General features: G+C 42.2%; 2 protein-coding genes across 3 annotated transcripts; one reads left to right on the forward strand and one right to left on the reverse strand.

Annotated features, from left to right (window-relative positions):
* Positions 1–7,197: 7,197 nt before the first annotated feature.
* On the reverse strand, positions 7,198–10,382 carry foxi3b (forkhead box I3b). The gene is made up of 2 exons (XM_015941906.3): positions 8,567–10,382; positions 7,198–8,452 (listed from the first exon to the last, which is right to left on the reverse strand). The coding sequence occupies exons 1-2, from the start codon at positions 9,165–9,167 to the stop codon at positions 7,884–7,886; spliced, it is 1,170 nt and encodes a 389-aa protein (XP_015797392.1). The 5' UTR covers positions 9,168–10,382; the 3' UTR covers positions 7,198–7,883.
* Positions 10,383–10,439: 57 nt separating this feature from the next.
* syce3 (synaptonemal complex central element protein 3) lies at positions 10,440–11,908 on the forward strand. 2 transcript variants are annotated; one of them, XM_015941904.3, is made up of 3 exons: positions 10,440–10,586; positions 10,878–10,986; positions 11,083–11,908. In XM_015941904.3, exons 1-3 carry the CDS (start codon positions 10,584–10,586, stop codon positions 11,220–11,222), a joined length of 252 nt encoding a protein of 83 aa, XP_015797390.3. In that variant the 5' UTR covers positions 10,440–10,583; the 3' UTR covers positions 11,223–11,908. The 2 variants fall into 2 exon arrangements, with proteins under 2 accessions (XP_015797390.3, XP_070402210.1); XM_070546109.1 differs by lacking the exon at positions 10,440–10,586 and having other exon boundaries at positions 10,594–10,986.
* Positions 11,909–12,148: the final 240 nt, after the last annotated feature.

Here is a 12,148-nt window from a genome sequence, read left to right on the forward strand (position 1 = left end):
TCCCCCAGCTTTGCCCTCCCAGCCGCTACTGTTTTTTATCTTTCATACACATTTGATTCCTCTCATCACCTCCCTCCCTTACTGAAAACCCGTGTTCATATCACCATATTTACTTCATGTTGACATGGAAAATATTTTAGGGTGAAATAGCAATGATTCATATAGACACATGGTCTCACGGCCTGCTCTGTTTGTCTTCAAACTTCACTTTTCCCCAAATCGTGTATATAAACCATGTTTGAGAAGGAGAGATCTCACACTTCCTTATTCTCTGGACTCAAACACACTGGGATGTGCTGTCTTACAGAGGAGCTGCTGCACTTTTTGAAGGAAAGCATTTGGACTTTTACTAAAACAGGACTTTCTCTTCGGTCGAACGTTGCTGGATGACAAACTGATGAGTGTCTGGTTTATAGGGAATGTGAAAACCTCATTTTTAGACAGTTATCAGGAGGCGTGGGTGTCATTGTCAGTTGAAACATCTAATTGTGCTTTATGGGAAATGTCAGCCCAACAGAACTTGATGTGCAAGAAGACATTGCAGGTTTTCTTTGACCTCTAAAGATCAGTGGAAACTGAAAGGTTGTTGAGAGACTTCCCGGCTGGTGTAGACCTCCTTTCATCACCTGCGTTCGTGTGTCTGGAGTGTGTATGGGTGTTTACACATAACAGCAAGTGCGAGATGCTCTGCTGCCACGGTGGGCATGACGATACGTCTCCAGGCTTGGCGATCTTTGCTACCGTTTACTAAACAGCCTTTGATAGGACATCAGTGTTTTAGTAAATACAGAAGGGCATGCGTATCTGTGTTTTGGGTTGAAACGGTACCAAGAAAGTTCGTGTTCTTTTCAGTTACGGAAGGTGACATGGCGAATACTTTACCACGAGGGACAGGAACCTGAACATTCACCAGAAGTGTGATATTCTTTCCTTTTTTTAAGCTTTTGTAAATCAATAATCAGGACAGTTCTTACGAACACAAATCTGTCATGCATAGCGGCTCTGGAATAATGGTTCTTTGTTTGAGTTATATTGTAAACACTGCACACAGAGAAAAATGTGTGTGTGTGTGTGTGAGCGCGTTCCGACAGTTTGGCAGGTGTGTGGAAGCCTGCCACGAGCCAGGCAGCAGGTGGAGATGAGGATTTAAAGATTTTAATCGTTTCACCAAGTTGGGCAATAATTCTAGCGCCTGGGGCGAAAATGCACAGCTATAGAAACCCATGACTGATAGACGATGAGCTGGGTGTCCCTCAGTACACAAAAATTAGCTCTTACCACAACGACCTGACATCTTGGGGCTTGAGCTGTGAGAACCACAGGAACATTTGTTGAGTAAAGTAAGATGTTGCTCTGACTGTGTTTCGTCCCATAGAGTCGAAGGGTTATTTTCCTCATTTTAATAACTGTAATTATATATAATTAAAGGTATAAATTCTAACAAGTGATGACAGTTTTAAAACAGTGAAAGTGCTCCCTTTCTTTGGGAAAAGGGCCAATGAGAATAAACGCTAGAAGGTAGAACATAATTATAATGAGGTGAGATCCTAACAATGACGACATATTCAATACAAATTGAAAAACAGACAAAAACAAATGAGTTTGCAAAGCAGCAACAGATGCTGTCTTGTGGGTTTCACAAGAAATTGGTTTTAGGGAGTAAATCTCTCTGTTTTTTCCGTTTCTTATCTCCAAAGTTGTATCTAAAGTTTCACAGTCTCCCTCATCTTCACCCAAGGTGATTAACAGTTACAAATTTGCATTAGTTTGAAAGTGCCCCATTTGAATGGCTCGGTGCTTTTAACGGCGTCACGGAGAAAGCCCCCGAAAATGTTTCTGTTGGCAGTCAAGGGATCTCGCTGGCTGCTGCGGAGGCTAAAAGGCTCCCCCGTTTTTTTTCACACACATCTTCTTGTGCCTGTCAGCACAAAGTCTGAACATGATGTGAAAACAAAAAGAAAACAACCCCGCTAAAAATAGGTCACCTGAGTTCTCTGACATTTTTAAAACTGCAGTTGATTGGAGTTGGAAGTATGACTTGTCAGGACAGCAAGATTACTAAATGTGTGTGCTTGCGTGCGTGCGTGCGTGTGTGCGTGCGTGCATGTGTGTGTTTTGCCCTTTATTGCCCTTCTCAGTGTTTTCACTAGCTTCATCCCATCACAATAAAAGACCTCCATTTTCTATTTTGTGAAAATTTAGATCAGATCTTTTGACCTGAAAAACTTATGACCAGTAATCTAACTTCTTAATAACATTTTGTTAAGTCGTAGTTTGGCGCTCCTTATTTTTAGGTTTTTTGTTTTGTTTATACTTTTTCATAAAACTTGATTCCATAAACTATGATCTAGTATTATTTTTTAAAGGTGTGGTTCACTGAAAAAAAAACATTTTTACATTATTCTGATTATAATCGGTCACTCTGAGTTTTTCATGCAGGCTGAACATGAAAATAGTCTCCTACAGCTATTTCCTGCATTAGCTCCCGATAGAAACTCTAGGATTTGAAAAGCCTAACAAGATCTGGGTCAAGTGGTTGCTTGGAGTCACCCATACTGGCACACAACAGGGAAGGCTGTTGTTTTTTAGCATCCAGAATCATCGGAGAATGTTTTCATTAGCAGAAGCTACAAGTTAGCATTAGCAACTCAGCAACATGGCAAAAGGTCCTCCAATTCAAGTTTTTCAATTCAATTCAAGTTTATTTATATAGCGCCAAATCACGACAAGAGTCGTCTCAAGGCACTTCACATAATAAACATTCCAATTCAGGTCAGTTCATTAAGCCAATCAGAAATAATGTTTCCTATATAAGGAACCAAGCAAATTGCATCAAGTCACTGACTAGGCTCAGTGACTATACAGCAATCCTCATACTAAGCAAGCATGCAGCGACAGTGGAGAGGAAAACTCCCTTTAACAGGAAGAAACCTCCAGAGAATCCTGGCTCAGTATAAGCAGTCATCCTCCACGACTCACTGGGGATCGAGAGGACAGAGCAGGCACGCACGCATGCACACACACACACACACACACACACACACACACACACACACACACACACACACACACGCACGCACACGCACACACACACACGCACACACATAAAGACAAAGTAATGTGTCTATGGTTATATTGTGATGTCTTAGTAAATATTCTATTTGGTGAGAGATAAACTTTATTGTATTTATCCTAGTGGATCTATAATTAAACGGATAAACTAGTAGTAGCACATCCAACGTCAAGGAAAGCAAAAAGTTATTATCAGGAGAGGGAGAATGTTTTAGTGGTTAGCAGCAGTGTGCTAGCCGATGGCCCCCTCCATGAGGCCACCACAGCTCAGCAGAACATCATTGTAGCTTCTTCTGGGGAGAAAAACACAGAGAGAAAATAAAGTTAACAGCTGAAATTGCAGGAAATAATACAGTTAAAGAGCAGATTGTAGAAGAAAGCAGTAGAGTGTGGAAAGTGGTCAGTGTATCCTCCAGCAGTCTAAGCCTCCAGGCTTGAGTTATTTGTGGAGATAAAACATCCATGTCGCAGAGCAGAGTGAGTGGTAGAGCCGCATTGCTGTTATCCAATTTGAGGCTAAATGTCCAAATATTAGAAAATAAGACAGCAAATCCTGACTAAGTTCTCTTCTGATGTGGCAGACCTGTCTGTGCTGATGCAGAGGTTTCTGGCCTTTTGCCCCAAGCACGGCTTGTAGGGATTTCATTCAAGTTAGCGGCACCTTTAAATATTACTCTAAGGGCTAGTCCACACGTAGCTGGGTTTTTTTTAAACGAATATCCGCCCCTCCAAAAACTTGCATCCACACCACCGCGTTTTAAAAAACAACTCTGTCCACACGTACCCGGATAAATGCGTTGTTAAGGACATGCCAGACCTGTAGGCGGCAGTACTTCCCCCGTTCTTAACCTCGTCCTTCGTCTGTGGTCTTCCGCAAGGAGCAGTAATTCCGCTTGCAAAAACAAACAAGCAAAAAGCGCTTGGACAATTGATAAAGCGAGCACAGCTCTGAGGGCATCCATGCTGTCGGCTAGTGTAAACACAGGTCGCACACGTGATGTCAGCATTTTTTAGTTGTGGACCTTAAAACTCCGGTTTTGTCCGTCCACGCACAGACACCCAAAACGGATAAAATGCAGATCTTCACTTTGGCCGGAGTTTTTAAAAAGATCCGTTTTCGTGTGAAAAAACTCCGTTTTCGTGTGGATGACAGGCCAAAACGTAGAAAAATATCTACGTTTTGGCAGATCCCCGGCTACGTGTGGACAGGGCCTAAGGATTGTGTTCCATATATTGCATGACTCATCATGTGGAGTTGCATTCATAATTTTACTCACTGTTTCATGATCTACAGCGCTCAGCATAAATGAGTGCACCCCTCTATATTTGTCAGAAAACCCTTAGTTTCCTTTCAGAATCAACATTTTCTATGAGGTACCAAACTACTAAATACTCCCACAGATGTGGGCCGTTGATTACAAACAAGATATGTTCATTTACACACAAATACCGTTTTCCTAACAAATCCATTCAAGCCCGTGTTGCAAAAATGAGTACACCCCAATTATAGTCTCAGGAGAAAAGTCACACGTAAGACTACAAAATTTAAATGTACAAGCATTAAACCACAGGTGAGTGTAATGATGCATTTAAGAGGCGTCCGGCAGACAGGTGACTCTAAAAGGGAATTACTTAACAAAGAAAAGCCCTTCCTGTTTCATGCTGTCAGCAACGGCTGTGGATGGAAGAGAAAAGTCACAACATCTGAGAAAGGAAATCATTTCTTTACACAAAAAAGGTGAGGGATACAAGACGATCAGCAAAGCTCTAGTCAAAATGCTGTAGCAGAAGAGATCCAAACGTTTAAGAAAGATGGAAGTGCAACCATCTTACTGAGACGTCCAGACCGTCCACTTAAGTTAACATCTCAACAGGAGCATCTTCTGATGAGAAGGGTTGAAGAACATCACCATGCAAGTTCACTGCAGTTAGCTAAAGCAGTAGAAAGACAAACTGGAGTAACCGTTTCCCGTGACACCATACGGCGCACACTGCAGAGGAGTGGCATGCACGGGTATCGTCCACGAAGGAAGCCTCTCCTAAAGCTCATGCACAAAAAAGCACGTCTTGCTAGCCTAGGACCCATGCTGGAAGAGATGAAGACTACTGGGACTCTGTAATCTGGAGTGATGCGACAAAGCTCACTGTTTTTGGAACTAATGATTTCAAAACTGCATGGCATTGTAAAGGTGAAGACTTCAAAGAGAAATGCATGGTGCCTACAGTGAAGCACGGTGGTGGCGGTGTCCTTACATGGGCTGCATGAGTGCTGCTGATGTTGGGGAGCTGCATTTCATTGATGGTATCATGAACTCAACAATGTTGCTCTATACTGACGAAGAAGATGCCACCATCAATCCGTGCACCTGGTCGTCGTGCACTTTTCCAACACGACAACGGTCCAAAACACACATCTAAAGCTACTGTTGCATTTCTGAAGAGTGAAGGTGATTGAATGGCCAAGTATGTCTCCTGATCCGAACCCAATCCAACATCAGTGGGGAATTCTGAAGCAGCAAACTGAGCATCACTCTCCATCCAGCATCCAGGCTCTAAAAGAGGTTCTTCTTGAAGAATGGAAAAAGATAGAAGTTGCAACATGTCGCCAACTTGTTCATTCCACGCCTAGAAGACTTGGTGCTGTCCTTGAAAATCACAGTGATCATACACAGTACTACATGTAGTTTTGGTTGTGGGGTGTTTTCATTTTTGCTTCAACCGATTTTAGTAAAACTGAAGATTTTGTGATCTAAGTTATATTGTTAACCTTAATGTCATGTCAGGGAGTTAAACACGTGTTCAATAAAACCAGCCTTGTGCAAATTCTGGATGTCGTTGTTTTTTTCATTCAGCTGCTGATTAAATTTGTACTTTTTAAAGGGGGTGTACTCATTTATGCTGAGCACTGTATTGCCCCGTTTGGTCACATGGTGAAAAACGTTTTCTCCATATATTTGGAAATCAAGGTAGCTTCCTTTATTGTTTTTAGGTTCATGTGACACATAACTTTTCATCCAGTTAAATGTGAAATGGGAATAAGCCTGACCCAAAACCAATAGAGCATTCAAACGCATCCTTGACACTTGTTTTAACATCAGTTATGCAAATGTTGACAGGTTAACCTGCTGCCCCTCTGATATTTTACCCTTAGTGCCAAGATAATAAATTCCACTTCGTACCCTTGAAGGGTGTTTTTCCCTTCTCCCTCACATCCTTCCTGCCTTCTTTTTCCACCTGTGTGTTTAGTGTAAATTGTTGTCATGCTGCCCTTTGTTTCTGGGTAAATACAAGCCTAAGGGAGACACCAGTTAAATGGGTTTCAATTTATTTAAGCTGACCAGAATAAAACTGGACAAAATGGCTTATTTTTTTAAATATAAAGAACATTTTTGCTGCAGTTTACCAAATTCTTACTGTTCATTACAACCCACTGATATATTATTTTTCTTTTACTGATGATTAAAATAACACTTTATGCAGCATCAAGAGTGCAAAAACAGTCCAGTGAGTCGACATAATCGACGAGGTGGACCACCAACTTTTTAAACTACTTTCATTTACCATCTCATACTATTACAGCCTTTATTTAGCAGACACAAAATAAAACTGTTTTTCATCTAACAATAAATCATTCCTGTTTGTTTTCTTAATTGCTAAAATCATTCTGAACTAAGAAATCTGTAACATGTTCAAATGAAGGCATAAAGGACTTATTAGCTGATAAATGGTGGTAAATTGGCTTTTTCCCACTGCATTTCTGTGCAGCCTCTCTGAAGTTAATCCCCTATCTCCTTACTAAAGCTGCTCACATCCAGTCAGCATTATCTGTGTGTATATTGTAGGACACGGGGAGATTTTAGTGTTTTGTGTTAGGAAGGGGGACAGCATGGGAATGTGGCTTTCCAACGTTTAGAAAAATCAGTTAGCTATCCATCACACAAGGCTCAGGTTACACTAACATGCAGGTTCCACACTGCTGGTCACTGCTCTCCTGACAGGACTGTTTTCTGTCAGGATTTATGGTCTTACTTTCCCTTTCTCGTGTTTTCCCTGCTAATCAGGGTCAGGGTGCGGGTAAGTGGGTTCCATAAACCAAACAGTCCCCAAAAAATATGCACATGAAGCTGTAATCCTAAAACTTTTTATTAATATCAAAAACACGACATAACAGCATGAAGCACGCCTTACAAATTCATTAATGACATGGAAAGTTGAGCCAACAAACCAACAATCATGCATAACAAACCACAAAACATGAATTTATATACATTTACCACCTGTATATTACACTCCCAGACTGTAAAATAATCCCATTATTTTAATGTAGCACTACCATACCATGTATACTTTTTAGGTGTATACTTTATAGAGAAGTGGCCATGTTGACAACAACAGTGAAATTTAACTACCTCTGAATGTGCTGCCTGTGCGCTGAAAGGGCGATACCATCAATCACGCATAGCCGTGTGGTGTCAGCAGATGGCTCTTAGCTTCGGTTAATATTGAGTCAGATCTGATAGAGGCTAGCTTAAGTTGAAATAAAAGCTGACAAGGATCTGAAAGCGAGGCTAAAACAGTCTCAGTGGCTGCTGATCGGAGGCCTGACTCAGCGGTTTCTGTGGGAATTGGAGGAGCTTTACTCGACTGTCACACGCTACGGTGATCTCAACTGTCTCTGTCAGCGCAAACGTACTTTTTCCCCCTCTTTGTGTATTGTCTTTCACAGCACAACACCTCTTAAAATAAAGTAACACCAGACATTAAATGTTTACTTTCAACAGTCTTTCTAAACATATCCCCTCTCCCCGTTTTTAGACCTCTGTGCCCTCTCGATGGTAGATGATTCCTGTAGAGCCGAGTGCAGGGTAGAAATGCCCACTGGAGCCACTGTACTGGCTCACGATGGGGCTTGAGTAACTTAGAGATGAATGGGTGGGTGAAGAGGAGTGCGCAGGTGGAGTCAGCATTTGTGGTACCCACTCCGGGACACCTGAGTTGGGGGAGTAGTTGCTGAAGCTTCCTGGCTGTGTGGATCTGTGAGGCCCATCTAAAGGAAGGTTGATCTGAAGCGGCCTGCTCAACCCATCACCTCCCACCTCATTTGATCCTCCTGTAGAAACTGTGGACATCTCAGACAAGAAGCTGCTGAGACACGGTGTGGAGCCTGACAGAGAGGGGGAGGGAATTCTGTCCGCTGTTGGAGACATGTTGAGGGCAGGGTGTTTGGGGCTGCCTCGCTCGCTGTCTCCTGACTCTGGAGCCCCCGAGCTGCCATCACCACCAGCGAGAGAATCAGACTTTCTTTTTCTTTTGCGGCGGAAGTTTCCGTTGTCGAACATCTTCTCGCAGTTAGGGTCAAGTGTCCAGTAGTTGCCTTTACCTATAGGGCGGGATTCAGATTAGATTTAGAATAAATTAAATCGCTTGCGCAAGCACTTGTTTGCTAAAGAGAATGAAAGAAACGTGCCACAACTTAAAAATCTAAATGTATTACCTGGATCATCCTCATCTCGTGGCACTTTCTTGAAGCAGTCATTGAGTGACAGGTTGTGTCTGATGGAGTTCTGCCAGCCCGCTTTGCTCTTGTTGTAGAAAGGGAAGTTATCGGCGACATACTGGTAAATCTGACTCAGGGTCAGTCTCTTGTCTGGTGCTCCGTGGATAGCCATGGCAATGAGAGCAGAGTAAGAATAAGGAGGCCTGACCAGTTTCATCAGATCTTCTTGTGAGGGGAGTGAGAACCAGCTCAGCTCTCCTCCTGGACCCCCAGGTCCAGCTGGACCCAGGTAAGGCCTCTGCATGCCATAGTGTTGAGGCACAAAGGGAGGGCCGGGGTTGCCGGGCGGGCCAGGAGAAGACAAATACGACGACGTGTTGATGCCAGAGCTGTTGAACCAAAGGTAAGGGTTTGGCGATGAGGTGGTGTAGTCGCTCAGGTCGTATGAGGTCGGAGTGGTACGCTGAGGACTCGGTAAGGAGGGAGGAGGGTAGTAGCAGTCACCGTACATGCTGAGCTCAGGGGGCTCCTGGCCCACGTTCGGAAACTGTGGGCCACACCGAGGAGGAGACTGGCCCTGGCTCTCAAAAGAAGACATCTCACCTCTCAGCCTCTTCTGAAGCGTTTGCTTCTGGTTGTCCTTCCTTTGGGTGATATTTAGCAGTGCACGAAAGGATTTCCCCCCACTCCTTATAACGCGTTTGATTTTCAGCTCATCCGAGCGATTCTCTCTGAACTTAAAAACCGTAGGCTACTCTTCTTGGCTTCTTTCTGGTCCGTTTGCCCTTGCTCTATGTCAAGATGTCACCTGTTACACCTGCTTTATCTACTCCCATGGGAACGCCCCTTGTCAAATTTGATTGGCTGTTTTCTCAGGTGAGACATCTTTCCATTTCTTTCTCCTTTTTTCCTGTTGTCAGCTAGTTCAGTCCCCTGGAGGGTTTTATTCTCTGTCATATAAATAATTTTCCATTCAAGCCATTAGTCAGTCACTATTGTAGCTTAGCCATCTGTAAATTTCATTTTAATTTTTGTAATGTCATTAATTATGGAGTTAAACTAAATATATTTATGCAGAGAATTAAAACTTTATCTTACAAAACAAAATGGCTATTTGTGTCATTTTATTTGTTTAATCTTTAATTTAAAAAACATTTGATAACATGTTATTTTGTGCCATTTCACAGGTAACAGGTTACAGATAGTGGCGATGAACTAATCACAAGAAACAGTAAAATGTAATAGTCAGAAATATCACTTCTGATGGCAAATAAGCTGAAGACAACCATCACATCAAATATTTAGATTCAAATTTAACCGTATACTTAAAAAAATCCTCAATATTCCAGCTGGTAGATTCTTGAATTGTAGTTTGACAATGTTTAAAAGTGTCTAAAATTTGTGAATCCACTCAAGCGACTAATTTAAACATAATCAAAATAATTTCACTCCGTTTTTATTTATTTTAAGTTACACAACTTGTCCATATTTTTCTTCATTAAACGGACTGTGTAACTTAGGTCCGAGATAGGAATACAGAGGCAGAGTGAAGGGTTAAACCGGTGTTTTTAATGATATCAGCCTGATATATCTTGCCCCCAAAACATATTAATGTTCAACCCAACAGTTAATTTTTGCTTCCCTCAAAACAAACTCACTGGTTTAATTTCATGACTATGGATTAGACGTATACAATCAAAATATATTTAAAAAAGGAAGAAAAACGTACATAAAATATTTTATCTAGCAGTTTTCTCATTTTTGTCACTATTTATGTTTTTTATAAATTAATTTATGAGGGAAGCCAACAAACCAAGAAATGAGTTTGAACATCATCTAACCGATGATAACAGAACTCGTACGTGTTTTAGAGCAGAACTCTGGTGTTAGCGCGCGCGTGGTGTTCTCTCCTCTTCAGGACCGATGAGAGCTTCTCCAGGGAGCCTGAACGAGCGCGCGCTCCGTTTGAACCGAAACCTGAACGTTCCTTCTCAGAAACCAGTCAACTTTTCTCATGGTGAGTGCTCAACCGTGGCTACATTTGAACATTTATTGACTTAAATGAAGCGCCTTATCCGGATGTCCGTCTCCCCACCTCCTTCCGAACACACTCGGTAAACAATGGCGTTTCCGGTCATCAAAACCTAACCGTTTTTAGTGTGGGGTTCCAAGCTAGCATGCTTGCTAACCCCAACCTTTAAACTTGGTGGCCGGTCCCGGTGAAAGCGCGAGCGTTCTTGGCTCTAGTGAAGTTGTGTTTACAGAAACGTTGTTTGTGGGGTTAAGACCACGGTACCTGTCTAACTAGATAACAGACTCGCCTCCGGACGTGCAGCTGTCGCGGAGCAGCGACGCCGACATGTTGGAGCTGAACACGGAGCTGGAGAGGATGGCTGATGCTGTTGAGAACCAAACAGGTGGGTGAACGTGTCGCTGTTTACTGATGTGGTGTTGACCTTACGTTGCTGTGTTTGTTAAAAACAATCACGTTTAAAATCCTCGTCCACCTGCAGTGCAGGTGACGTGGATGGCCCACGACATGGTGGTGCTGCGGACCAGCCCCGAGGTGGTGGACTCCATGCGGGAGCTGCAGGAGGCTTATCTCCGGTGCAAGTCGGCTGTGTACGGAGAGCCGGAGTCCGGAGCTGCCTGATGCCACAGCGTTTAATCAAAGATGATGTGTTCCCGGAGCTTTCTGTAGTTGCATCCATGTCTGCGTTCAGGAGCAACTTCCTAAACCGGTTTGGATCTGGTTATCAGGCGCCGGCAGCAAAATAACAAGCAAAAAATAAAAATGCACATCTTATTTAGATATGTATTTTGAATCAGATCTACAAATGTAACACTAAGATTAGATCTAAATGTTTTGAACCGAATATATTTAGCTGTAGAGGATGTACACTCAGGCTGCTGTAAAATACAGCACAGCAACATTTAGTGCAGGCTGAAGAGATCTCCTTTGTAACGAGTCCCTTTAATTTTGTGAATCGGTTTTTTTTAGGAGCTTTTGTGACATTTGATTTCTTCACCCTGCTTTATTTTGGTGTGTTGCTTTTGTTTTAGGTCGGTCTTGACATGTATGTCTGCTAAATAGCTTGAAACCCCTAATATTCATATTCAAGTGTATTCTGCGTTTTGATTTAATGTTATATACTTGGATCTAATTCAAAATATGCAGATTGAACTTTATTTGGAGTTGGCCAGATGTAGCATTTATTTAAGTTGCAGGAGTTGAATCAGGCCGCCAGCCTGTTTCCTGGTCTCTAGGTGTAATTTTAGCCTTTGTGTCTTTTCTTTTCATTTTTCTGAAATGTTAAATAAAAAATAGAAGAAGAAGAACATTGTCATTTTTTATGAACATCGACTTCAGAGACTTGCATCTTTTATTGCTTCGACCCAATTCTGTCATTGCTTTTATGTATATTGCACAAGCACACTTTACTCTTGAATGAAACTCCTGACAGATTTAATGCTATTCGGAACAAATTGCACAAACATTTAATTATTTTTCAGATGGAAACCGCAAAGAGTGCAGCAGCACACGCCGCAGACACTTCCTGCATTGATCTGGAAAACATC

Source organism: Nothobranchius furzeri, chromosome 2 (assembly GCF_043380555.1).
Source record: "Nothobranchius furzeri strain GRZ-AD chromosome 2, NfurGRZ-RIMD1, whole genome shotgun sequence".
In the NCBI taxonomy this organism is placed as follows: Eukaryota; Metazoa; Chordata; class Actinopteri; order Cyprinodontiformes; family Nothobranchiidae; genus Nothobranchius; species Nothobranchius furzeri.

What these genes read in the sequence shown, in the direction of transcription:
- foxi3b (XM_015941906.3), bottom strand. Translation starts at nt 9,167, where the DNA reads ATGTCTTCTTTTGAGAGCCAGGGCCAGTCTCCTCCTCGGTGTGGCCCA. An exon ending in ACGAGATGAGGATGATCCAG is followed by an intron (nt 8,453 to 8,566) that starts GTAATACATTTA and finishes CCCGCCCTATAG; the next exon opens with GTAAAGGCAACTACTGGACA.
- syce3 (XM_015941904.3), top strand. An exon ending in TGCTGTTGAGAACCAAACAG is followed by an intron (nt 10,987 to 11,082) that starts GTGGGTGAACGT and finishes GTCCACCTGCAG; the next exon opens with TGCAGGTGACGTGGATGGCC.